At 47.6% G+C, this 26,159-nt stretch overlaps 7 protein-coding genes across 7 annotated transcripts; 4 read left to right on the forward strand and 3 right to left on the reverse strand.

Moving 5' to 3' along the window:
* Positions 1–105: 105 nt before the first annotated feature.
* Positions 106–5,658, reverse strand: STEHIDRAFT_158070 (uncharacterized protein; the record flags this gene model as incomplete). The annotated part of the gene is made up of 16 exons (XM_007305430.1): positions 106–1,251; positions 1,317–1,367; positions 1,426–1,490; positions 1,546–2,517; positions 2,574–2,726; positions 2,792–2,890; positions 2,945–3,082; positions 3,134–3,220; positions 3,273–3,434; positions 3,488–3,611; positions 3,663–3,819; positions 3,992–4,526; positions 4,579–4,744; positions 4,851–5,073; positions 5,130–5,229; positions 5,382–5,658. 16 exons carry the CDS (start codon positions 5,656–5,658, stop codon positions 106–108), a joined length of 4,455 nt encoding a protein of 1,484 aa, XP_007305492.1.
* Positions 5,659–9,406: 3,748 nt separating this feature from the next.
* On the forward strand, positions 9,407–11,443 carry STEHIDRAFT_158071 (uncharacterized protein; the record flags this gene model as incomplete). Its single annotated transcript, XM_007305431.1, has 3 exons — positions 9,407–9,509; positions 9,559–10,566; positions 10,617–11,443. The coding sequence occupies 3 exons, from the start codon at positions 9,407–9,409 to the stop codon at positions 11,441–11,443; spliced, it is 1,938 nt and encodes a 645-aa protein (XP_007305493.1).
* Positions 11,444–15,212: 3,769 nt separating this feature from the next.
* On the forward strand, positions 15,213–17,284 carry STEHIDRAFT_158072 (uncharacterized protein; the record flags this gene model as incomplete). Its single annotated transcript, XM_007305432.1, has 7 exons — positions 15,213–15,461; positions 15,509–15,802; positions 15,867–16,322; positions 16,645–16,656; positions 16,709–16,913; positions 16,965–17,128; positions 17,195–17,284. 7 exons carry the CDS (start codon positions 15,213–15,215, stop codon positions 17,282–17,284), a joined length of 1,470 nt encoding a protein of 489 aa, XP_007305494.1.
* A 1,149-nt stretch (positions 17,285–18,433) lies between these two features.
* On the forward strand, positions 18,434–18,899 carry STEHIDRAFT_112015 (uncharacterized protein; the record flags this gene model as incomplete). The annotated part of the gene is made up of 2 exons (XM_007305433.1): positions 18,434–18,581; positions 18,637–18,899. The coding sequence occupies 2 exons, from the start codon at positions 18,434–18,436 to the stop codon at positions 18,897–18,899; spliced, it is 411 nt and encodes a 136-aa protein (XP_007305495.1).
* Positions 18,900–19,789: 890 nt separating this feature from the next.
* STEHIDRAFT_169360 (uncharacterized protein) lies at positions 19,790–20,971 on the reverse strand (the record flags this gene model as incomplete). The annotated part of the gene is made up of 3 exons (XM_007305434.1): positions 20,264–20,971; positions 20,143–20,209; positions 19,790–20,095 (listed from the first exon to the last, which is right to left on the reverse strand). The coding sequence occupies exons 1-3, from the start codon at positions 20,470–20,472 to the stop codon at positions 19,790–19,792; spliced, it is 582 nt and encodes a 193-aa protein (XP_007305496.1). The 5' UTR covers positions 20,473–20,971.
* A 19-nt stretch (positions 20,972–20,990) lies between these two features.
* STEHIDRAFT_169361 (DEAD-domain-containing protein) lies at positions 20,991–22,977 on the reverse strand (the record flags this gene model as incomplete). The annotated part of the gene is made up of 9 exons (XM_007305435.1): positions 22,914–22,977; positions 22,480–22,826; positions 22,226–22,412; positions 22,149–22,168; positions 21,990–22,087; positions 21,833–21,931; positions 21,459–21,762; positions 21,149–21,402; positions 20,991–21,093 (listed from the first exon to the last, which is right to left on the reverse strand). The coding sequence occupies exons 5-9, from the start codon at positions 22,004–22,006 to the stop codon at positions 20,991–20,993; spliced, it is 777 nt and encodes a 258-aa protein (XP_007305497.1). The 5' UTR covers positions 22,007–22,087; positions 22,149–22,168; positions 22,226–22,412; positions 22,480–22,826; positions 22,914–22,977.
* Positions 22,978–23,465: 488 nt separating this feature from the next.
* STEHIDRAFT_122354 (uncharacterized protein) lies at positions 23,466–26,104 on the forward strand. Its single transcript, XM_007305436.1, has 5 exons — positions 23,466–23,723; positions 23,791–23,920; positions 24,621–25,000; positions 25,092–25,276; positions 25,347–26,104. Exons 3-5 carry the CDS (start codon positions 24,929–24,931, stop codon positions 25,510–25,512), a joined length of 423 nt encoding a protein of 140 aa, XP_007305498.1. The 5' UTR covers positions 23,466–23,723; positions 23,791–23,920; positions 24,621–24,928; the 3' UTR covers positions 25,513–26,104.
* Positions 26,105–26,159: the final 55 nt, after the last annotated feature.

Below are 26,159 nucleotides of genomic sequence, written 5' to 3' on the forward strand. Positions count from 1 at the left end.
GAATATGTGCAAGTACACTAAGAATCAAAGCACTCATCATCAGGAAATGCAATAAGCCTCACATTCCACAGGAGCAAGACAGTAATTTAGTGCAATACATACAAGTTAACTACAGCAAGCACATGGAGTATAGGTATAGTTGTCATCAAAAGTTAGAACCTTGCCTCGAGCGGATGCAAACTTGGAAATTTTGCAAGAGGAATGCTCAGACATGGGACAATCAAAAACCATGTCCTTCTTCTCCTCCTCCGACAGATGTACATCCAAAAAATTGTGCCAAACCGAAAAAGCAGCTCTGACTTCCTCCGCAGTATATGACACCTTTCCTTCCCTCTTCTCAAGTAAACCCATCGCAATCAGTCCCCTAACTCCTCCAGAGTTAACCTTGGTCATGGCTTCGACAACATCATCCATACTTGGCTTCTCCACATGACCAGCATAAGAAAGATCCAGAGCACAAAGATACCCAATCAAGCCGCCCACATTCCTAAACAGATTGACCTTCTCTCCGCTTCGTTCTATTTTTCGATTGAAAAGAAGATATTCTTTCCAGAAGAGATTGAATGGAAGTTGCTTTGATGCTGAGATAGGTGGCCGTTTGAAGGCTTTATGAGGTGGATAGACAGCGTGCACGGATTTCCAATATAGTTCGAGGTACTCCACTGAAGGCTTGTGAGGACCTCCACTGTACATATTAGGATTCGCCCAGTAATCGTCTGTCTTCACGCCAGGAGTGATAAGAGCCGACAATTTTGAGGGTTGCTGATTGACGCGGGTTTTGTAATCGTCCAGATTGCGAAGGAAGGTGTCGTGAGTGAAGTGATATTGAGATTTGAAAAAGACCGCACGGAAAGCGATCGCACTGAATAGCAATGATTGATCCAGGGGACGGTCAGCGAGCCCAGTTGACATCGCATGAAGTACGGATGGTGCACGACGGGGGAAAGGGAGATATCCATCCAGGTCTCTAGCAACCAGCTTCATCAGCTTTCGATCTTCATCTTTGTATTCTTTGAGTGGGCCGATAAAACGGTTCTCAACAAAAAGCTTGTGAGGATAGTCAAACTTGAGGAAAAACTTGAGCTTTCGAAGTACTGCCGACGCTTGGTGCATGCGGGCTTTGGACGCAGAAGATGGATATGAGGCTGCCGGAAGTATTTGGGTGAATTCAGCCGATGAGGATGCTGAAGAAGACACTGAATGATGAGGTTCCACATGGACAGGTAATATTGGTGATGGGGGTGGTGGGGTCTAACATCAATATATTGTCAGTCATGATTCACAAAGGTTGTGGAGATAGCCATAATATTACAAACCGTAAAACCAGTTGTTGTTTCATATTCGGTGGTAAACGGCATATTTGCATCCTACAATTAAGTTATTTTGTTATATGCTTGCAAGTAGAAGAAAAAGATAAATTCATACCTGAGACAAAGTAATGTCTTCATATTCCGCAACCAAATCTTCTTCTACATCCATAATGTCCATATCTAATAATGCATAAATTAAACAATGAACACTACTAGAATGAATGAATAATCTCACCGAAGTATGCACGAACGTTGGCGGCTTGCTCAATATTCTCTATCATTGCCGTGTTTCCAAGCTTGTGATCGATAGATGGCGAGGGTTGATTTGGAAACACCGATAGATGAAGAGCTAACAAGTCGTCGAGAGCGCGGCGTGCAACTCCATTGACATGTGAAGCTTCACAGAGCTTGATTTGATGAAAGAAAGGGACCAGTTGATGCATGTACATCTGTCGTATGTTCTTTGAAGGTCGATTAAGAACAGTTCGAGCGAGATGAACATATATGTTCCATGTTTCGTCCAGGAGAAATACGCCAATGCCGAACATAGCTTGAAGGATCTGGGCGGTCCATGCCCGCGCATCCGCGAAAGTATCCACTGGGAAACCTAGCCACATTTGTAGGACATGCTTCATCTGATGGTAGATACGTTGCTGGATGATCGGGAGAGCATGTGGGTCCGAATACTCTCGATTGCCGAAAATCTGAAAGACCGCGGGCTCCGCAGGAAGATGAGGAATGTAATGTGAAGGAGTCAGGGTGATGTTCGATAGTTGAAGCTCTACGATGGCATTATGTAGTTTACGGGCCAACTTGGAGGGCCAGGAATCATATGCTAAACGGTTGAATACGTCTGGCTGAGAATGATAAGCGCAGATATTCTCCAGCCACATCCAAGCGGAGGAATGAGCGAGAAGAGTGTGGAATCGGGTTCGGCGTATAGAAATGTTCGACACCGAAACCGTTTCAGTTAAGTGCCGAACAGCTATCATGCTCAACGAAGCCGATCGAAGTGTGTCCATGGATAGCCAGTCTGCAGATTTTCCGGCTACTTGATCATGTAGAGGGATGACGTTTCGATGTAAGTCGGTTTCCCATCCTGAGTTTGAAGAGCCAGCTACACCAAGAATATATGGACTACTTCTGTAAGCGTCCAGTTGGGCCGTGATGGACGATGCGCTGAACCAATCTTCGGCAGGGACAGTCACTACAATGATAATTTAAGGCTATCTGAATAATTACACTTATATGTCAAGTACTTACATTCTTGCACAAAGCATGATATCTCTTTCATAAGTTCACGTTCTTGACCAAGGCATATGATTCGATTATTAAGCCGATTACTGAGAGCACCAACTCGAGCACCAGGGTCTTGTGAAGCGAACAATAACGAGAGAGAACCAATAACAAAGGTGCCTTCTTTAATGGATAGTATTCAGTAAGAATACGCAAGTTGATTGTGATACCTGATATAAATATACCTTTATGCGGAATAGCTAGACTACCGTTTTCATGTGTCTCTTCTTCTGGGTGAATCACTGCCACTGTACGCTCAAACATACTTTGAGCGATTGGGTTATCTGCTTCATAGTGAGAATCGACTCAAGAGTAAAAAAGATTATCCCCAAACATACCGATGAAGTAGTCAGCTCTTGAGCTTCGATCTCTATGATCACTCTCCTCACTCTCCTCACTCTCCTCATCGTCAAACCTGGCTTTCTTCTTAGAACGCTTTGCATCTTGCTGTTCTGTTTCCTCATCCCGACGACGCTCTAAACAGTACTATGAGTGATTATACAACCATTTGTGATACATAGACATACTACTTTGATTGCGGTTGGAAGCAAGGTTAGACCGCTTATGTCCTCGAGGTCCCACAGTCAGCTTCTTGACTTGACTTTCGTAGCAGTCTACAGTCACAAAGATGAGAGTAGGTCATCAATAACATATACGTATACTTACTATTTCGGATCAATCCACTTTCTGGCGTGAAAGGTTGAGTGGCTATACTCAAGGGTTCACCAGGAAGATGCTTGTATGTTGCAGGAATGAATTTCGAAGTATGAGCGACCCAATCTAGCCATTCTTGTGCAGCAGCTTGTCGTGGAGCATCAGCTTCATAGTCTGCCAACAAATACATTAGACGATAATCGAAAACAAGGCACAGAAAAACATACCGTTTATATGAGGAGCATACTTCCATTCGTCTAATACACGTTTGATGTCATCCTCCTCGATCTCATAGTGATCATCTCCTTTCACAGTGAATGCTTTGAGGAACGCAGTGGGATCAACACGCAACTAGAAACATGTTTAAACACTTAAGATAGAATCGAAAGGTGTATGTCTTACCCCAGAATTGGTACCCATCTGGCAAAGAATACCTATGTTCATGAGGTATAAATTACGAATCATGAAGGTGATCCACGCTTTCCGAGGCATGATGACATGTCCGTCTTGAGCAAATGTGGCGTGTTCTTCGAGAGATTGAACATAAGGATTTTGAGGGCTAATAACACGTTAGACAGTAATAAAAAGATAGATTAAGGTATGGAGAGAGCTACTAGAGCGACAAGCTACCCTCATGCATCAACAACCGTGGCGCCATGCCACAGCAGAGTAGCTTACTTCACACTATTGGCTCTCTACATCGACCAATATGAAGGACAACAAGTACTTACTTATTTTTGAGAGAAGCCGGAAATTTGAGCATGTTGGCATACTTCACCTTGAACTGCTCGCCTTCTTCAAAATCAACTGCGTCCAAATCTTCCTCATCATCGGTATTCCACTCTCCTTTTCCATCTGCCATCTGTTTCCTTTTCTTCTTTTCCGCGAGATGGGCAACATGCTCCTGTTCGGCGTTTCTTAATCGAATATCGAATGAAGCGATCGCCGATATGGAATAATTATTCAGGATATGTCGTGGTGGGTAGAGAACGAAAACCAATCGAGTTCCATAGTTGACCCAATATTTGAGATCCGTACAAACGGGAGCAGTCCCACCATGTAAACGGAGTCCTGAGAAATATAGACTGTTGAATTTTCCCAAGGAGACAAACACTCCAAGCTCAAGAAGGTGGAAGACCCCTCCATCATAGCCTTTGTCCGGAACCTTGTTGCAGCCCAGCATGTTGGTGAGAGCACTGTCGGCGTCGTGTTTGTCGATATGAGATCCCCCAAAAAAGCCAAGGTCACCGTCCAAACCTGCATCATCTAATGCCACAAGTCAGATTCATATAAGTAACATCGAAAATAAAATAACAACCGTCGGGTTTCTTTGCTGAAGCTATATTCATCTGCACATTTGCATGCATTCCATTATCATCCACACCGATATGGGGTGCATTCACCAGGTCCGACTGCTTCTTAATAGTTTCACGCCACTTCCTAGGTAACTTCTTCGAAAAGAACATCGCGACGGCCGCAGCATACTAATATGTTGGACCTTACTAAGATGAAGAAAATGGTAGGGAAAAAACAACAACATACTCTTATTGCTCCTTGTCTCAGTTTGACACCTTGTGCTAGATCACCTACTCTGCCTTTACCCTGCGCGGCTGGAGCACATAGCTGAGTCGCTTGTTCCAAGGATGTACCAAGATTATATGCGCGAGTGTTACCACCAATGCCTTTGCAATGACCAGCTCTCTCGAAAGCTGTACCATTCAAGGGATCATCAGGAACGATATCTTCTTGAGGGCCTAGCAAGCTTTCTCTGAACTTCAACAAGTCCGCCACCTCCGGTGTTGTGAGCCATTTACTATGTGTACTCCATGAGTTTGAACAAACAGAGCAGTTCACAATAAATTGACATACTCGCCGAAAGCCATTAGTTGCAAAGAATCATTTGCCCCATCCATCTCGCCACCAATTGGTCTTGCAAATACCATATCTCCATCTTGAGCATGCAAGAGTCCTGCAGAAAAACAAGTAAACTCATGAAGAGAAAAGAAAAACCAACACAGAAGATAACGGTGACGCAAAGTCTACCATTCAAAGATAACAGACAACTAGAGCGACTCAAAGTCTACTCCGATACATCAAAATACAGCACAACTCATTACACACCAAGATCATGTACAAGATAGGCCTTAGAACCCTTCGGAATCTTCAAGGTCTTTGTGAAAGAACGAAGATGACACATGCGATCACGATCCTCAGTGTCTTCCAAATAGATGTAGATAGTTCCATAGGAGCCATCATACTCGGGACATTGGGAGTGTTTTTCCACAGTGTAAAAGCGGGGCAAATATAGCGGGCAATTGGGAAGAATAACAGGTGTGGCATCAGGAAGAACAAATCGCGGGCCAGCATAGAAGTCTGTGTTGGAGAGTGGTTCAGACATGATTGATATAGGTACACCAAAAAGCAGAGACAAGACAAAAGATCCCAAAAAGAGCAAGACAGTTGAGGATGAAGAGGCAGAAAACAGGGAAGAGGGAAAGAAGCGATGTGTTGAACATCAAAAGATGACATAATGACCGATCAAAAATAATATACGGGTAATTCCCGATTTGGAAGTACAACTTACTAAAATTAGACTTTATTTCTTTCTTTATTTTATTACTTTAATTTTGACGAAGTGGCACGGTGAGCTACATTGTGTGCACTACTTGGTACAAAAAGGAGATTGAACAACAGGAGACCCAATACGAGACCAGGTCCAAGCAAAACAATAAAAGACCAGTATCTTGCAAATGAATTGTGAATAGTGACTACCATTCCAAATAAAAACAACAACCGCCAACAAGTAAAACACACTGAATTGGCCGAACTACATATGGCATATCAAGAGTGCGGCTTGCTTTCACCCCATGGCGGACATCGCGAAATGCAAAAGGGGAAAAATATCATGAAATACTACAGAACATAAGATATAAAAAGAATAAACTGGACGAAAGCGTGTGCGGAAGGTTACTGCCGTATGGCAACAAAAGAAGCATTCAGGCACAATCAGAAAATTTAGCTTGCACAGGTTCGAGAAGCAAGCCACGTCCTCCTAACTTTTCACCTCTCTTTCTTCCCCTCCACCAACATCAAAACAGTTCAACATTGCAGCAGACTTATGCGTCGCTCTATTCCATAGGACCACAGGTAGACTACGCGTCACCACAAATCAGACAGCCAACAATTAGAGCGAAAACACTAGGAAGACACCAGAATCTATATGACACCGGTGAGACCCCAAATCGAACACATTTGATTATTATCACATGATCTTCACGGTGGTATATTCCTCCGGAGCGCGATTTGGCGGAGACTGTCGCGCAAATGACGTTTTTGATGCCGCGCTTTTTGGAAGCGCGGCATCAAAAACGTCATATCTTCGACAGTCTCTGCCAAAATGCGAATCGCGTCGCGTCGCGTCTATTTATACTTCATCGCGTCGCGTCGCGTCTACTTATACTCCATCGCGTCGCGTCTATTTATACTCCATCGCGTCGCGTCCCATCAGCTCATGTCACGTTGTTATAGCTCGCGTTGAGCAAACTCCGATAGACTCTTACTGCCGTTTGCATAGAAGACTGAACGCACCGTTTTTTTCACGCCGGGCGTCTGATCTCTTCGTGACCGTGACGACGCGGTCCGTCGAGGCCCGACTATCTTTTGTTGGGCCACAGCGCGACTGCCGCTGGTGAGGTCGATCAGTTTGCAGGCCCAGCGACGCAGAGAGCGCGAGTTTAAGGACTCACAGACAGAGAACGGCTACCGGCTACATCGAAGTCTGAGCGTGGCCGTCGTTAGCTGGACCAAAGTTATTTCGAAAGACCTCAGCTGCTGATGATTAAGTTCACCCTCTGTTTGACGCTGAATCTCGTACAGTGCTCTTTCATCGAGCATGTAACGGTATCCTTCGCAGAAAGTCATGAGACTATAATGACACCAGTCCATACTGATCGTTATCCTGGCGTTCTCATACAGAGGTAATTTTCTATGACAACAACAGCTGTGGCACCGAGAGCCCCAGTCTCGCCACTTGAATCTGTATCCTCGGATAGCGCTGTCACGGTCACTGAGCGCCAGGCACTGCGCGCACAAAAAAAGGGCGCGTTCAGTCTTCTATGCAAACGGCAGTAGAATCTGCCTCACATCATTCGTCTGCACACATGCCCGTCACATCATATGGGCACATCGTTTAGCGTTCGTTAGGAGTGGCGGATTAAACCTTTGGACCTCCCCACCAGAACTCGCTGATTAGGGAGCAATTTGAATACACATGCTATGTGCCTGACCTCTGACTAATCAACAAAAGCTCGCAAAAGCTGCTGCTCACAGAGTTACGCAGTCCTAATTACACACTGTAAGGTGCATCCGTGTAATTTCGAAGTTAAAATGCAAATGGGTATCTAATACAGTGATACGTGTTAGCACGATCGTGCAGAGAAGTCAGTTAAACAAACGCGATGAGCGGGGCATCAGCATACACACTGATATATATTTTGCTCCGACTACAAAATCAGATTCAGATTGTTGTCATCAACGGCATAAATATCAAAGTCCAGTACCGAACAGCACTTACGACGTTGTTAGTGTAACCACTTTGAAGAACATGTGAATTATTTGCACTTGTCCTATCGAATCTAGATACACTTAATTGAGCAGCGTTAGACCTCATGCTCAATAACCGTGAAGAATAACGGCGTACGTGTTTTTCAGAGCTCAGAAAAATGACACTTTATGCTACATCTTCTCAAGATACTTGGTGCTTGAAGTGATTTGCCCGCGTTCAAGAGATGCGATCGCATTTGACATGGACACCTGATCTGAGGTTAGCGAAGACAATAAGATCATGGACACGCATTGGTATTACCTAACCTAATGATCGGGAGTACGTAGATCTTCAAGAAGGAGTAAGTGCAAAAGAAAACACGACATAGATTCGTGCTTGTAGAAATCATACAGTCAAGTGAATGATGAGACACAAAGCTATTACGATGAGAGATTTGAAACAAAGACGAACCTGGACTAAGCTTATGATGCACCTTACTATACTCCACTCGACCTTACATGACTGAGAATATGTAGTTAGCGAAGCACGGAAAAGACGAGATGGGAACATACCAAAGTAAGATTGTGCCTGCACGAGGGAAGGTAGAAAAGGGCGACACATAGTCTACCCATGTATGAGGCGATGAGGAATGATCGAGAAGAAAAGGCGACGCAATAGTCTGCCTCATTAAACGGAAGTTTCGCCGGGAACGAGAGTCCACGAATGGAGGATGACGATCCGAAAGGTTCGATGGCGGCGGCGAGTAGCAACAAATAGCCAAGGCAACAAACGTAGGAGATTGAGGAAGAACAGGGTATAAGAAACAATAACGGCAAAAAAACTATAAAGCGAGAGAGATACGAGAGAAAAAGGAAGACAACAGAGAGACAGCAGAGGTAAAGAAAAGGTAGAAACGATAGCGAGAAAGAAACGAGTAAGACAACAAGGCACGATGAGACAAGAAGGAAGGATAAACGAGAGAAAGGGGAAGATGCAAGAGAGAGGGAAAGACGAGAGGGAGGGAGAGACCATAGAGAAGACGAGAGAGAGCAAGAGACCAGAGAGAAGACAAGGCGGTGGTGGCACAAGTTCCGAAACTCAGTGCGGTCGTATTCAAGCTCCGCTCGAAATGCTTTCGGCGTTCTCCGGAAATGAGTGGCTTTCCCTCTGTCGTCACTCACCTCTGTCCACACCACCACCACTCACGACCTCTTCGCTCCTCTACTCTCCTACCTCGCCGCGGGACTCTCGACATCTACACCTTCCCTCCGACCTCCTAAACGACCTAGGGCAGACTCTGCGTCGCCTTATACATCACTTTTCACCACTAACTTATTCGGGCAGACTTTGCGTCGCCCTTCTACTCAACGTATCACAAGAAACGGCGACTCGCCCACGCATTTTATACGACTTCTGTTCCATTTGCTGCTCCATCTGCTTGAGTTTGCTCGAGACCGAAATGTACGTACCAGTTTGTGCAGTGCTAAAAACAAATAAACTAATGTTCGCTTACTGCAAAATGGACATGCGATTGTTGTAGTTCAAACACGTACGTTCATATTATCGTTTTGATGCAATTTCTCACCCTGATGTTGTCACAGCAATGGACGATATACAAATATCGCCAGAGAGCCCCCCGCCTTCCAACGCAGAGGAACCAATAATACACAAGGAGGTTCCCAACCTGCTTGAACACGACTCCTTTCGTGCGTCACAATCCGTTTTACATTATAATTATGCTAAGTATGTTCGTAGGCCCGAATGGACCATTCGATGGACTTGTAGCCGCCCATTTCCCCAAAGACGACAAGTTCGTAACGTCCATAAACAGCAACTGGGTACCTTTCCTCGAGTTCAAGATCCACGACACGTTCGTTCGTGAAGACGGTTCTTACGGCGCAGACGATTTCACCAACACACCTCAGTTTCTCTCCCCAAAATATGTCCATCGCGCATGTATTCCGACCAAGCCGACCGAACACACCGACCCTTACTTTCCGTATCGCAGCCTATGGGGGCCACTACCTCGTAATCTTCTCGACCCTCGGAGTGACGAGCGCACTCCCGGTATCTCTGAAGCGATGGTCCAAATCACCGAAGACCACCTCGGCCTCCTTCAAATCGCAGCGGAGGTCATGAGATTCTTGTCGAATGACACCAAGACCTACATAAACAAACATTGCACGCAGGACCTTCCCACTCTCACATACACGATAGAACCTCTCCTCGACAAACTTAATGACTGCCTCGTACGTCTTACCACGCTCGCCGCCACGGAATGCACGACACTCTACCGTTACACCGAATTCAGACGCGCCTGGCTGGAGCTTGCGGGCCAATACAACTGGTACCACGGTTTCCGAGAACGTGTGCACAACCGCGAACTACCGCTGGATCCAACCGTCCAGCGAGTCATGGGTGCCTTTGTGGGCGAGGACCCAGCAATCATCGATAGACTCCGCCGAGCCGGCATACCCATATGGTGTATTCAAAGTTACGGTTCCTTCAGTAACCAAAAAATTCAGGAACTCGTCAATCCTATCATACCTGTCGTCGCCACGATCGCCGAATGCCAACCCCCGATAATCATCTTCAAGGGTGATTACTTGCAGAATGAAGACCGTATGAAAGCGATCCGGAACGAATACTACAAGCGTAGCGCTACTCCGGACATGTACGAACAGCCAAAGCCACCGTCTCGCTTCCCTGTGTCTTACCAGCAGTCGACTCAGATACTCCCCAGGATGAAACCGTCCTTACCATGTAAGTTTGCACTCATTACATTATTATCTAAACACTAATGATTTACCCAGCTAATCGCCCGTCAAATCTCGACCGAAACGAATTCGTGGAGCCCGACAGTCCGATCGCGCCGCCTGCTATCCCAGTGTGGCGTAACAGCTTCAAGGATTTGGATCATCTCATGCCACACACCAAAACCTCGGCGACTTGGCAGGCCGATAGACGATATGTTGTGCCAAAACCGCAATTGTTCTACAGGATCTCTCAGGAGAAACAATATCGCTGGTTACGGATATGGGCTGCTATTGCTGACGCGTGGATCGACGCAATTGCGAATGGACTCCACAACGGTCGTATGCTGAGCAGTCAAGAATGGCGGGACCTCCTGAGCTACGACGGTCGAACGTCCACTGATTTCGTACGAACACGAACCGAAGACAGTCTCAATGCCGTCCTACACGAACTCGAAATCCGCCTTCGATTGACACGCCGGCCCGAACCAAATTGGAAAGGCATCGCTCAGGCCGTCAAAACAGAGGAGAGTAGAGGGAAGTTGGTTCCGGAGAAGGTTCGATGGATTCTATGGAAGTTATGCGAAATCAACTTCAAATACGAACTCTTATCCATCGATCGTCGCCTCTGTCAACCAGCCATTCGACCACGAGATATGACGGACGAAGAGTGGATGTCGAATCGAGAGTCGAAAGTGTTGCGGTGCTTCTATGGATCAACCCTCGGACGAGTACACATATTCACGGCGGACCCTCGCTTCGCTCGTAAAGGCCTAGCAAGCCCGGAGTGGAAAGAATGTCGTCCGTTCGTTCGAGCATTTTGGTCTTTAATGAAGGATTGGGATATCGAGAAACCGGCGGCGTTGGACATCCAGGCGTACATGTAGAAACATTACAATGTGAGCTGGGATCTCCGTGCACTGACATTGTAATGTGAGCCAGAACCTCTGGCTGCTTCTCAGGCGCTATTCTCATGGGATCACATTATAATGTGGCTTCCATGCTTCTATTGCATACCGTCCGCTTTTGGATTACTACTTTATTGATTATTGATTCGGCCTTCCTTTTCTTGCCTTATCCTAGGGTTTCAGCCTAATTGGGATGTGGCACTGGCTACTACTGGAATTCTCCCTGCTCCCTGCCCCTGCTCTTACCCTGCTCCCTTCCTATTACACTTCATTTTGAGCATACCAGTAGAACATAATAAGTTTTATGAGCATGCACAGAGCAAATCTTGAACATAAGTATCCTGCCTTAAAAGCCCTGCATACATTTCGAAAAATTAGCTGTTTTGTGTGGCCCAAATGTGGCCCAACTCCTCTGCCCTGCTCCTGCTCCTGCTCTTGCTCTGGCAGTAGGATACTTTATATTATGTATGTTTTGATATACTAATATGAGATAGATATCAGTGTAGAACTGCTACTATGTACTGTCCCTCCTAGAAGTCTGAACAAAGTTCGGTTTTTTTGTGGCCCAGGTGTGGCCCACCTCCTTCCTACTCCTGCATTTTTCTGAAACAGATACACATCATCATATATACATATACTGCCTCAGAATAGTCATAACTTCGTTCCTGAACACCTTTATCAGCTTTTCTCAGATTTAGAATGACCAAAAAAGTATTTTCAGGGGTGTGGCACTAGGGGTACTTCAGTTCCCTGCCTCAAAATATATTACAGTACAGGCATACAAGTGTCAAACTTGATTTATTGGAGAGTAATATATGAGAACCCAAGACCAACACAGATATAGAGCAGTGCCAGAGCATGAACAAGCAGGACATGCTGATGTGGCCCACATTACACTATACAGAAATTCGATAAAAATCGGATTTGAATAAAGAAAGAGAGTTTAGACTCAGATATGCATGATAATAGTGTACTAATCTTACATTGGGGCATCTACAATAGTAAGAACAGAGAGAGAATCTAAGGAAAATGAAGCTGCACAACCCCTAGTATCCTCTGTGCCACAGCTGCTTCCAGCCATTAATTGCGGGAAAAATACGGAAAATGCCGGAAACACCTTCCAATTTTGGTAGGTTGAGCGTCCGGGATGCCACAGCAGGGCCACAATCGCCCAGATGTTGAGTCGATGTAAATACATTGAGCTGCAATAAAATACTGGAAAAAACAGAATTATAATTAGAATAAGAGCCCCTGAAAACCTACGAAAAGTTTGAGCAAAAAGGAGTGCTCTGAGGGTTTGAACCGAGAAGTGCCCTGCAAACCTGAGTTTGAAAGCATTTAGTGGCTTGAAATCGTCTCAACTTCTTCGGCTTCTCCTTCTTTTCAGCCACCATGTCCCTTCCTTCATCTCCTTTCCCTTTGAGAGTACTCAGAGCCGAACTGGAAAACCTCGCCATGGTTTCTAAGATTGTGCACTGCAGGAAATTAGGGACTGGAGCTCTCAAGGTTCTGGGCTGGCTGTTGAGGTGTAGCTGTGGCCTTCAGCCCAGCACCCTTGCCTTTTCTTCAGTCTTCACTCCTCTCTCTCACTCTCAGTACTTCAGCAACATCCTCAAGCATATTCCTCAAGTATATCTTCGAGTTTTTGAAGCTTGAACAGCTTCAGAATTGGCTAGAATGTTCAGGTAAGCCTATGTGCCTGAAAACCAACATGCCCTCCTCCCCCTTTTCCTACACTTCTCCTCCTCTCTCTACCTACCCAAATCATATCTAACATCTCTTTCCCACTCATCAACTATATTCCTAGGAAGTTTGGGCCAGTTTGGTCCAGTGATTGAGTCTGGGTGGCAATATGGTCTGTGGCCCAGCCTACCCCCATATATTTTCGCTTTTTTACCTTTTCTGGAGATGATGTAGAGATTTCTGGTGGATTGGGCAGGACTATTAAGGTGAGTAGTTATGTTTCTAACACAATTTTCGCTTCTGAGAGACCTAGAGCTTGTGCTATAGGTTCATCTTGGTGCCACATCACCCCCACCCTTCCCCACCCTCTCCTCATCCACCCAGCCCTTCTACTACCCCAAACAACCTCTGTACCAACCTCTCCATACACCCTCTACCCACTCTACCTGTCCCCATCTATTTCTCTCCACTGGTTCCTCCAAATCAGCCCACTGTCCTACCACCTCATCAAGCCCAACACCCAGCCCAGCTCTTCCTAGGCCTCTGGCTCGGGTTTTTTGTGTCTGGGAGGTATCTATGGACATGTTAGAGTTTGGCCATGGTAAGATTTCGCCTATTTATCCATCCTTTCTATTTCTATGGCCACCCTTCCCTCCTACTCCCTCCTGCCTCCTCCTACCCCTCTAGAACAGCAGGAACCTTTGATCCTGCTCCCTTTTCTGCTCCAACTTGTATCTATCATGTTCTTCTACATGCACAATCTCTGTATGCCTATGTAGCTGTCCTGTATAATTCCCCAGAGCATGTAGTATGTAATTAGGGGGAAAATGCGAAATATATTCATGTTTCATTTATTTCTTTGGATTTCCTGGTGTGATCAGAGCCTGTGTGAATAAGATACATCTATATGAGGCTCAACAGCTCATATCTGACTTGGCTTGGGTGAAAAAACAAGTACAGAACCAGGGGAAAGGGAGGGCCACACTTGGGCCACAAAATACGCAAAAATCGAAATAAATTCGTACAAACCCTATCTTGGACTCTAATATGAATGCATTGAGTAGATATATACTCTACTTAGGTGTACTATATACATATGTAGGACAGAAGTAGTAAAATAATAAATGAGGAGGAAGGGAAGGGCTGGGCTGCAGGAGCCAGTGGCACAGGCCAAGGCCGAACAGGAAACCCAAGTCTAGGGCAAGGGAAGTCAAAAAGGCCAGGCTACTAATGATAAATCATGGGGAATCATCCAAATTAGGAGATGCCCAGATCAATATGCTGTTCTGACGGCTTCCCTAGCTGAGTAAGCATGAGAAGCAAAGAAGCACTGCCAGGTGACAGCGGACAGTTTGGGCTGGAATTACAATGTTGATGGACGGGACTTCCGGCTTCACATTGTAATTCCAGTGCACGCTGTGGTGGGACATCACGCTCGAGGAATGGTTGAAGCTGAAGGAGGAGGACTTCATGGCTACGGAGCGCACCATTGTCGTATTCTATTGTAAAACCTTTTATGATTCTTTTTGTCGCTTGCCAACGGTACCCCGCACACTACTCGAGAGCGATACGAGTCATTTCTGATCGGTGAATAGTTGATCGCGAGCTTTCTCGCACATCTTCCCGCATGGTCTCTTGGTAAGTAACATATAACTGCTAATCAATCACTCAACTCACCTCATGATTGTATAGGTTCACGCAATATCGCATATTTTTTGATTGGACAATGTGTTACGAATATCGCCGTGTATGTTTACGTAGTCGTGCAGTACTTGTAGTTTTAGATATTTTTCACATGCTCAGTATATCTTGCGTTGCAAAAGGAGAGATAAGAGTATACGGTTTGATGATCGTAGGATAAGCAAGAATATGAGGTGAGTTGTAGATGTATTTGGCGTTGCCACACTCGTTGAGTGCCACAAGTTCGCGTACTGTCACACGGTGTTATGTCACAGCCACAATGACCGTCGAAATCACCATCTACGTTGTCTATCCCCTCCATCTTTCAACACACGTACATCGCCTCTACTCGTCAACGCACCTCTTGTCTGATACATTCACCGCGATGTCTCACCCAACAGTATCCTCGAACCCTCGCCCCAGCAACAATTGGAACCAGAAGACACTCGACGCGAATTCCAAAATAACCGAGGAAATCAATACCGCGCGCGAGCTTCAACAAAACATGCGACCTCAGATGAAAGCCATTGTCGGTATTCCTTATCTGAGTGGCGCGATCAGTTTCAACGGCGATTTGGCGAAATGGGTAGAGAAGAACACATCCCCGAACGACCAAGAGAACTCGTTCTTAAAGGTAAATGCACGAACAACTGAACGAGAGCGACACTAATGTAATTGCAGTGGCAAGCGGATATCCTGGATGATTGGGACACCTCGACGTTGTACAACGCAACCAACAGCACGGCCATGACGTGGGCCGTCCTCGGTCTAACAGACCAGATGGACTGTCAACCGGAGGACGTGTATCTTCATGCCAGTGCAGCCACCTACAACCGATTCGCGCGGGTCTTCTGGCAACACATACTATTTGATTTATTAGCACACATGTCTGGAATCTCGGGGGATCAACCACGAAAGATCATTTCCAACACTACCGGTCTTTGCAAAGTCGCAGAGGTCAAAGGAGCGAAAGCTGTAAGTAGACATAATGTCATCACTGATTATTTAACTTACATCACGCAGATTTTCGACTTCTTAGATAACTGGGCCACAAATATCCAAACAGTATTCGAAACAATATGCACAAGACGCCCGAGGTCTTTCATCAATTGATGCATCACCGGTTATCAATACGACCAGCCCTAATCAATCTCAAGAACAAACAGTGATTCAGACTACTGCGTCGAATCTACTCCTCATGCCGACTCAAAACCAAAGCAGTGAAACCCAGACTACTGCGTCGGGCCAGCTTCACTTTCCAAGAACGACCACAGCTCATGGATCCTCAGATGTCATTCAAGAGACATTTGCACCATTTATGTCCCAGATACCCACTCGCGATCTGTATCGCTCAATTCCACGTGATGTCACTCGAGCAAGCCGTATCATATTCGACCTTCTCGAGTCGGTCGACATTCGGGAGAAGAAGCTGGCATGGCCGCACACCCTCAACAATTTCGCACTCGCAGGTGCAACATTATCATGGCTCCTCAATGTAAGCTATCAGTATATTTTCGCTTCACACGATACTTATCCGTGAATCAGAGTCCCATTCTATGCGAAAGTGCGATTGACATCAACAATAGTCTGCAACAGTAAGCATTGTTATACTAACATACTACAAATAATACACACAATACCCTCATAATTTTAGGAACCTTCGACTCATACCGGAAAGAAACAACGAAGAAGGCATCAAATTAATTGCAAGATCACAGCAAAATATGTTACAGCCCCTTCTAATCGCTCTCCACATATCGCCCCTTCTACTTATGGCCTCTCACTCTATGCTTATTTCGAATCGGATGTCATATCAGAATATGTTCGCGGTAAGTAAAATTGCACAACAAGTAGCGAACATACAATTAATATCCAAAATAGATCCGCATAGCCATGGGGAATATCAACAAACCATTTCCCATTGAATTGATCGAGCGCAGCATATGGCGCGCTGTCATCGAGATTGCCGTCGGTGTTGATGTTCAGACAGCCGTGTTAAAGATCGTGAACGATTGGGAGTCACCAGAGATGAGGACAGCACTCGCGAACGACGACCGTGCCCCAATGTGGTTCAGGAATTTGAGAGGTACATCAACGGTTTAGTTATATCTGTGTTTGATATTAATATATTACAAAGACCCGAACGTTCAGTCTGCTTCGACCGAGAATCCGCCAGAGAATCAAGCTTCAAATGCAACACCCAATGATTCTGATTCGGATGAAGCTGACACAAATAACGTCACAACAGAAGACTTGGGGGGAGAGGCCATTACTGCATGCAGTATGGCAGGCACGATACCTGTTTTTTTTGCCTTTATATAAGGTATATTCACTTTATTACCAATTAGTAGGATTCCTGTATTATAGGCTTCTATTGAGACAGTGACCGGAGGAGATGATTGTCAGGAAGAGGAACAGATCTGGGTTAAGGGCAAAGGGCGGTTACGTCAGACGTGATGGCGAACTTTGAAAATGGATGATGTCACACGTCGGACGTGTTCAACTCTGCCACTGCGACCCAGTGCTGGACTCTCTATCCTGGGCTCTCAAAGATAAGTCCTGGTTCTATTCCTTGATTTTAGAATGTGACTTACTTTCCCTCAACGAGCTCCTGTAATGTCCAGGCTTGAATAGAGATTCAAGAGTGGACGCGCGTTCTGGTGCAGGTGTGATAGCTATCACAGGTGCGATCGGCCGTGTTCTAAGAAGCCTTGCTTCTAGGTCAAAAGTCTGGTGTAGTGGCGATTCTACACAGACAAAGGTTCTTGATGTCGATAAGGGAAGCTAGTCCTGCTGAAAGGACTAGTTCAAGTACGAGCAGATAGACGAGGTAAATCAGAGATGAATAGGTTAAAGAACTCCCCTCTACTAGGGTCGTCCTTATATAGTACATACATGCGCAGCCGCAGGAGGCTATGAAACTAATAAGTAAGTCAGACCGAGTCGTGCTAGTACTGCGCCCCAGTCCGTAGTCGATGCGGAAACCTATACACAATAAATATAGTACAAGCCTATGCAAGGCTATGAAGCACAGTCCGAGGCTATGAGAAACGAGGTAGTCCGTAGTCGAGAATACAAAGGAGTCGAGACACGGCTACAGGTCCATGGAATGTTCATCAACCGGCCATATGAGTGGATGATGTATATGTAGTTAAATAAAAGGAACCTGAGACTGCACATCCGTGTCTCCTACGGTATCAGACATGTCGAGAAGAAAAGAGACGAAAAATATAGTCCATAACAGCTCCAAGATCACATACTACCAAGAAGTCAAGTAGCATGCCGGGCTCTGCCAGTACCAGGGACCCTAAGTGGTCATTCACAGGTTTCTGAAGCTTTGTTAGACTTGGTTATCCACGTCCCCATATGGTGGCCGTGATTTTTGTATTTTTGTTTGTATATTAAGATATACAACACAGAATGTGTGCTATGTGAACCCTAACAGTTCATGGTAAGGCTTGTGACTGCCGGTGAGCATATGCAGAGCCACACATGCCACACAATCCACACATAGCCATGTATGCTACACAAACCTCATGTTAATTTATTGACTAAACATGGCTCGCATTATATGACATAGAGGGTACCTCCATTCATTGCGCAGCCATGGACAGGCACACTGCGTACAAACTATGCCACAAGCTGTGGCCTCAGTGCAAGGCGATGCAAACAGGCCACAATCAATATCTAGGATCACGGCCGGCATGCATCGGGCCGCATCTTCAACCAGCCTTGAAGCGCCACACAAAGAAAGGTAAATTTCTGTGATGTTGGATCAACACCTCATTTTCGTATCACATCGCTGACAGTTCAAGCAGGAGGATTCTCCTATCATCATGAGCAATCGCACAGGCGTACCAAGGACAACATCATCACTGTTGTCATGAACAATCTTGGAACTGACGTCCCAGATGCAATCAATTGGGTCGAGAATCACTACAATCAGTTGATGATGAAATTCATCGAAAAACACAACAAGGTACCAAGACGGAGGGAGCCTACCGATTCGCAGGTCATGAATTACATCAAGAGCTTTGACGGATGGGTCTGGGTGAATGCAGGCACTACATAGGAGACGAGGGCCCGGAAATCACAGAGAAGTCTCACTGGGTGTGGGCTATACCCAAGGAATGGGTTTGATAGGAATTCTGTACAGGGAAATTCACGGACTAGATGGTATATAACCGATATAAAGGCCAAAGCACATACACATTTTACTACACATACACCGAGTGTCGGACTAATGATTGAGAATGATATCATTCCCACCTTGAAATGCAAGGGGGTCATGGGAGCGAAGCGACCGCTACAGGGGTACCGTGCAAAGCACCTGCCTGTAAAGGGAAATGACTGGGAACTTACTACTATATATAGTAATTTTATTACATAGGTAGTTAGGGTGCCCGTCCTCACTGGGACTGGCTTATGGAAGCGAGGAAAAATTGTAAAAAAGAAATGTCAGAATATTCAAAGCAGATATTCTCAGATATTCACAAAACCTTTCCCCCCAGATCAATTTTGAACTTTGAGATTCTGGAAAAATCAGGACAATTCACCATGCCCAATAAGAGGTCGGAACTTGACCTCGTGTATTTTGGCGTCACTTTACAACCCCCTTGTTGAAGTGAGTTGTACACAACCAGAACACGACATTATGTGATCAAGAATGTCGTCTTCAACAACGAAGAGGAATGGCATTAACGGAAGCCTTCATAAAAATAATGAGGTAACCCATAACAGTGCATCTAAATAATCGTCATCGAGGCCAACAGCCACTCAACACTGAGGCCGAGTGAACCACATACAACATTATAGGGACAGGCATGCGAAGCGAGCAGTAGGCAACGAGCAAATCTGCCTTGAGGATCTAGTCCACGGAGCAGGCACAGTGCAGAGGGGGACAAGCAGACAGTAGGCGGGAGAAGCCTCATGTAGAAGCAGTCTGAAGTCATCCTGATGCGCTCACCAACAATCGTGTCCTCCGTAGCCGCCTCCACCTCCACCTCCGCCTCTACCTCTGCCCCCATAACCTCTGCCTCCTCCACCACTGTATCCGCATCCCCCGCCTCCACCGTAGCCGCCACCCTGTCCACCACCGCGTCCACCGCCGTAACGGCTTCGTCCGCCACTGCCACCAAACACACTCATCTCCTCGAGCTGGGGAGGGTCCTCAGCCTTCGCTTCCTTGAAAATAGCCAAGAGATCGCGCGCAGACTTTGCCTTGTCCGTAGTAAAGTAGGTGAAGGAAGTGCCCTTCAAGCCGGCACGCTAGATGAACAGGATAGTGAGCTGAGAGACCAATAGAGATGACAGACTATGACAGATCCCTGTACGACCGATACGATGGGTGGAATCTTTGCAGTTGTAGGGGAAGTCATAGTTCTAATATGGTAAATGAGCGCCATGTTTCTGTGAGGATGATTGAGAAGCACTTACGATAGTGTAGCCAACATCCTTGATATCTGCGCGTAGTAGACCACGGTACAGCAGATATCAAGGAAGAGAAGACGAAGCCAAGGAGCGAATGACATGCAAATAACATGAGAGATTTCGTCAATAACGACAATACCGAGTGCGACACAAGCACTACCAACAATGTTCACAAGGGAAGCCAAAGTACGGAAACGAACGATACAAGCAGGCATCCGACGTCCGAAGTAACGTCCGTCCCAGGGTCACACCTTCAGCCTACCTGCGAGAGGACAGACCGAAGGCAACATCCAAGCTAGAGATCAGGCAAGATGAGGACGTCTTGAGCGCGCATGAAAACATTTGAGGGGTACACGTATGGCCGGAACACGGTGAAATGTCCAGGTGCTGGTCAGTCCATAACCGCCAACGAAAACATACCCTGTAGTGTTCCATCCTTAAGGGGGGGGAGGCCATATACTGGGGGATCCAGCGGGCCATGGAAATCGTAGCATACCTCATTTGTGTGTTCGAATGCGCGCGTAGCCCTTGCTTTACCTGACCTTGCTCCTGGAAGCGACAGCAACCCTAAGACCTGGTAGATGAAAAAAATGTGCGTGAAGAGAAACCACGAGTCATTCCCACATACAGAGTACAGAGCACTCAATGCGGTCCATCATACCAGCGCCAGCAGGCTTTCTGTTCACGAAGAACGGAAAGGAGTTTCGTTTGCGATGTGTAGGCTTCTTGACATCTAATCGGAGCGCTTGCCGAGACCACGAGACGCGACATCTGTCGCAATCAGAATGGGAGAGCGTCCAGCCTTGAATTCACCGAGGACCCAGTCATGTTCGCGCCTGGAGGAGATGTCAGGATAGAAAGAGAGATGGGAATGGAGGACTGAACACGTACTGTTCCTTGTCACCGTGAATGGCGAGAGCCGGCCAGCCATCTTGGCGGAGGTACTTGGTGATATCATCCACGACACACTTTGTGCCGATGAAGATGAGGACCTTTGCATTCTCGGCACTGATCTGGTCGAGGTGCTTGATCAGTTTGCCTCTCTTATCAAAATCACTGTAAATTTCGACGATCTGCTTGATGTTGTGGTTCGCGGTAAGTTCCATGGAACCAATGTTGCACTGAATCATGTCCTTCAAGAAATCCTGAAAATGGGTCAAGATCAGCGTTATTCACTGAAGTGTGGATGAAGTGGACATACAGCAGCGAGCCTTTGGACGTCCTTCGGCCAAGTCGCACTGAACATGAGGGTCTGACGGTCTGGTCGGATCTGACCAATGACTTTGCGGATCTGAGGCTCGAAACCTATGTCGAGCATACGATCAGCCTCGTCCAGAACAAGGTACGTCACACGGCGAAGGTTGGTCTTTTGCGGCTCGAGCACATCAATGAGACGACCGGGCGTGGCGATGTCGATCTCAATGCCTCTCTGAAGATCGCGAATTTGAGAGCCTTTTAGGGCACCGCCGTAGATGGCAGTGTTACGGATGCACGACTCGTTGGAGCTGCAGAGGACGAGCATCAATCAGACGCAAGACACAGGAAGGATCCGCTTATGAGTTGATAAGTACGTACCCAAACTTCGTGCATTCCTGCTGAATTTGAACAGCCAATTCACGAGTGGGCGCCAAGACGAGGGCGATGGGGCCATCGCCGGGCGAAAGGGGAGGTTGACTATTGTGACATATGAGCATCGTTGGCGAATTGTTGGGATGTACGAGACGTCACTTACGCATTGATGTGCAACATGGCGGGGAGAGCGAACGAGACGGTCTTACCACTGCCCGTTTGGGCGATGGCAACGACGTCTCTTCGAGAGAGGGCTATCGGCTAACCCATGACAACATTCGAACCTCTCGTGAAGCCTTTGGAGTGGCGATGGAGCACACACGCTTTCGGTGCGCTCGTCTCCTGTTTGTACGGGTCAAGGGGTGAGTCCGAAACTGAAATGAACAGGATGAGACGCACCTCTATGGAGAATGTCACGAAACCCGCGAATGGCGTAGGCAATGGTGGAGAGACCGAGCTCGGTCAAGACAATACTAGCGGCACTACGAGCAGCGTCGGTGACACCCTGACGGCGCTTCTGACGTTGGTACGAGACAGGGCAGGGGCGTCGTTAGCACTATGCTAGTCATAGCGCAAAGGCGAGACCCTGTAAACAGCAGCGCGAATTAGCATCACGAACGACGAAGAGAGGCAGAGGAGGCGAAAAAACACACCTGGAGACTCTGGACAATCTGGACTTATGCTCGGAGAAAGCACCGGCGTCACTATATGTGTCCATGATCATGTCATCCAGGGTGCGATGCTTGCCCCGGGCTCAAGACCACCATAGGGTACCGTGGCAGGCTACATGTAGTTGCCGAGACCAAGACGACGAAATGCAAGTTTGTGTCATTCCTGCGGGATAGTGGCTTCGCCGGGGTGCAGAGGTGCACGATGCGCGGGCGCGCTGGCTGCGCGAATGTAGAGAGGAGCTACATCGCACGTCACACAGTGACCCGAAAGGGTCAAGCAGGTGCGCGTTCGTTGTACACTCTGGTGGACTGTAGACTTCCGGAAGGGCCTACAGCGAGACGGAGGGGAGCAAAGGTGCGCAGGTACCGAGAGCCTGTCAGGAAACGAATATAGAGAGCGAAAATAGAACACTCACCCTTCTGTTAATTCGAATTGGGTGCTGCCGACGTCATCGTCGGTCCATTGACACGTCGACGACGATGCATGCGGAGGTGAGGATAAGAGTGAGAGCGAGCGACGCTCGCTCGCTCTGGTTCGAAGAGGTGCTCGTCGACGCGTCGTGAGTTCCACGGGCGTGTCGGCGGTGAGGGAGAGGCGGTCGGGTGGAACAAGGGGCTCAACCTCTCTTGTACGAGGGAGATGGTGGGCAGGATCGAGAGGGAATGAGATAGAAAGAAAAAAGAGGAAAGAGGAAATAAATAAAACAAAAAGAAACGAAAAGAAGCAAAAGAGATGAGCGTACCGGGGCGAAAGGACACACATGCCCTCTATTGGCTCTCTGAGCCCCGTATCTCGAGCTCTTCTTCCTATATTCCCGCTATCTTCCCAGTTTAAACTTCCTCCGGATTGCGTTGAAGTAACGGATCTGCACGCTTGCATGTATGCGTGTGTGCGTGCGTGCGTATGTGGACGCGATGGACGGAAAGTAAGGGGGAGCAAGGACGCTCACTAGCGATGATGACTATTGGGGCTGGCAGCCAATCGCTTGTTCACGAGACGAAGGACAGCCTATGCGTTGCGGGTTCCACAAACGCTCCCGACGACGAGGGATGACGCGGCGGACTGGTGTTCGACGTCGGCGAGCGCGTTTGGTCATCCCGCTATGAGAGCAGGCCACTGAGGATCGAAAATAGATACCGCCGACGTGTCATAGTCCCACGACACGTCGACAGCCGGGTAGAGTGGATACAGGGAGAGCTCGGCGGATAGAGAATATGGCTCGGCCCTTCTTGAACGGGGGAGATAAGAACCAATATATATATATAATCGAGGGAATATGAAAACAAACATACTGAGGCGACTCGAAACGTACGCTTCCTCGGTATGAACCTCTCCCAGTCCGTCTGGCCTCCACTCAATCGCCCCTCTCCTTTCCCTTCCCTCCTCCAAATGGTCTTGAAGCGACAGGAGAGCGACCGTGCTCTGTGGGTATGCGGAGAAGACAGGGCGAGGGTGAGCGAGTAGCGAGGGAGGTGGGGTGGTGAAGAGGAAAGAACGGCGCTTATCGTCGTTCGACGCGAACACGAACGGCGACACTAGGCGCCCGATGACGCGTCTTGCACGCGTTCAACGTCGACTACCACGAGGGCTCGAGGCAAGAGCAAAAACGAAAAGAAAACACAGTGAAAATGAAGAATATTGGCCGCACCAAGCGAGAGATATGGTGGTGACCTGAGGAGACGAGCGACGCGCGTCGTCGTCTGCAATGTGTGCATTCGACGACGCGCACCCGGCAACCGCTGCAACATACGGGTGTATCAATGAAGGGTCACAGGTGATACCGATGTTGGCATCCCGTCAGAAAAGAGGCAACAAAGATCGAGCAAGTCGATGCGAAGGGCTCGAAGCTGCGCTCCATATTTCTTGTATTCTCGGGTGGCGGGTGCGCTGGTTGCATGCAGTCGAGAACGAGCAATGCGCTCTGGTTTGAATAGGCGCCCGTCGACGCATCGTGAGTCCCACAGACGTGTCGGCGGTGACTCGGAGGGAGAGGCGGTCGGGTGGAATATAAGGCTCGACCTCTCTTGCACGAGGGAGATGGTTCGCAGGACCAAGAGGGAGGGAAATAGGGGAAAGAGATGGAGTTGAAATAAACGAAATGAAAAGAAAAAGAGGAGCGTACCGTGGGCGAAAAGACCCACATGTCTGAGCCCCGTATCTCGAGCCCTCCTGCCTATCTTCCCATTCTAAACCTCCTACGGATTGTCTTGAAGTAACGGATGTACACGTTTCCGTACGTGCATGCGGACGTGGACGCGATCGACGAAGGGCGAGTAGGCGTCCGCCAACTCGCTCGCACTGACCCGGAATAGGCATTGCTGGCGTGGTGTGGATCACGTCGAGAGGCAAGAGGTTCTAAATGCTGGTGTGGATGCGGCGGGGGGGGATGATGGTGGCACCTGAGAGAAGCGACGTACGTCGTCGTCGGCCATGAGCGCGAACGACGAGGCTAAGCGCCCGATGAAGCATTCGCTCGAGTTTGGTGTCGATGGCTACGACAGCCTAATGAAAAGAAAGGACAAACAAGATGAAGATCAGCCGAAAAAGCGGAGCAAAGCACCAACGGGCCGAGATGCAAACAAAGGGTGCGTACATTTGTCTGATTGGTGATCGTTGTCTCATCTTGTTCGTAGCCCCCTTCTCTGATCCTGCGTATCTTCGCTGTCCCATCCCGAGCCTTTGCCAGTCGAGAGCGATGCTTCTGGACGCTTCCGACGTATGTGGTGTTACGATGGGGTTTTGGAGGCTGTTGGTGGTCGATTCGAAGAGGTGGGGATGCTGATTTTGGAGTCAGCGTTATGGTGGCGATGGTCAATTGTATGATAGAATATATAGAATATGTACGCACCGTCGACGGTGATACCGATGTTGGTTCCCCGTCGAGAGTGCGATGTTTTCCTGTGAGCTATAGACCATCGTCGAGCGGGGTGTATGTAGTCGTCGAGACCGAGACGACGACCAGTCTCCTTCGCGATAGCGAGGGTCGAGGGATGACGCCGGGGTCACTTGGATAGTGAACGAGAAGCCGAGAGATCAGGTTGGACGAAGGCGCTGGTATCGGACTCTTTGCCGCCTGGATTCGACGTGTCGTGGTTTCCAAAGATGTGTCGGTAGTGAGGGTAACGGGGTCGGATGGAAGTGGGGCTCGACCTCTCTTGTACGAGGGAGAATGGTCATAAGACCCAGAGGGAATGGGATATAAAAGAAAACGGAAACAAATAAAGATAAAAGAAAACGGAAACAAATAAAACAAAAAGAAACGACACGACGCTACGCGAAGGAGAACGCACCGGAGGCGAAAGAACCCAAACGCGATTATTTCCTTTGAATTTGGCCCGCATCCCGAGCCCTTGTTCCTCTCTGGATCGTCTTGAAGCAACGGGAATGCACATTTGTGTGCGCGTTTGCGTATGCGGGCGTAATCGAGGGAGAGTGAGGGAAAGTCGTTCCCTCACTCCCGATCGGAATAGATCACGCGGTGACCGTGGTTCCCGATGAGATGTCGAGGTGAGTATGGGGATGAAAGCGAGAGCCATCGACGCTCCGTCGTTCTGATTCGAATAGGCGCCCGTCGAGCCGTCGCGCGTTCCACAGACGTGTCAGCGATGAGGAGAAGGCGGTCGGAAGGATGTGTGGCTCGACCTGTCTTGTACAAGGGAGA

Source organism: Stereum hirsutum (assembly GCF_000264905.1).
Source record: "Stereum hirsutum FP-91666 SS1 unplaced genomic scaffold STEHIscaffold_9, whole genome shotgun sequence".
Taxonomy (NCBI): domain Eukaryota; kingdom Fungi; phylum Basidiomycota; class Agaricomycetes; order Russulales; family Stereaceae; genus Stereum; species Stereum hirsutum.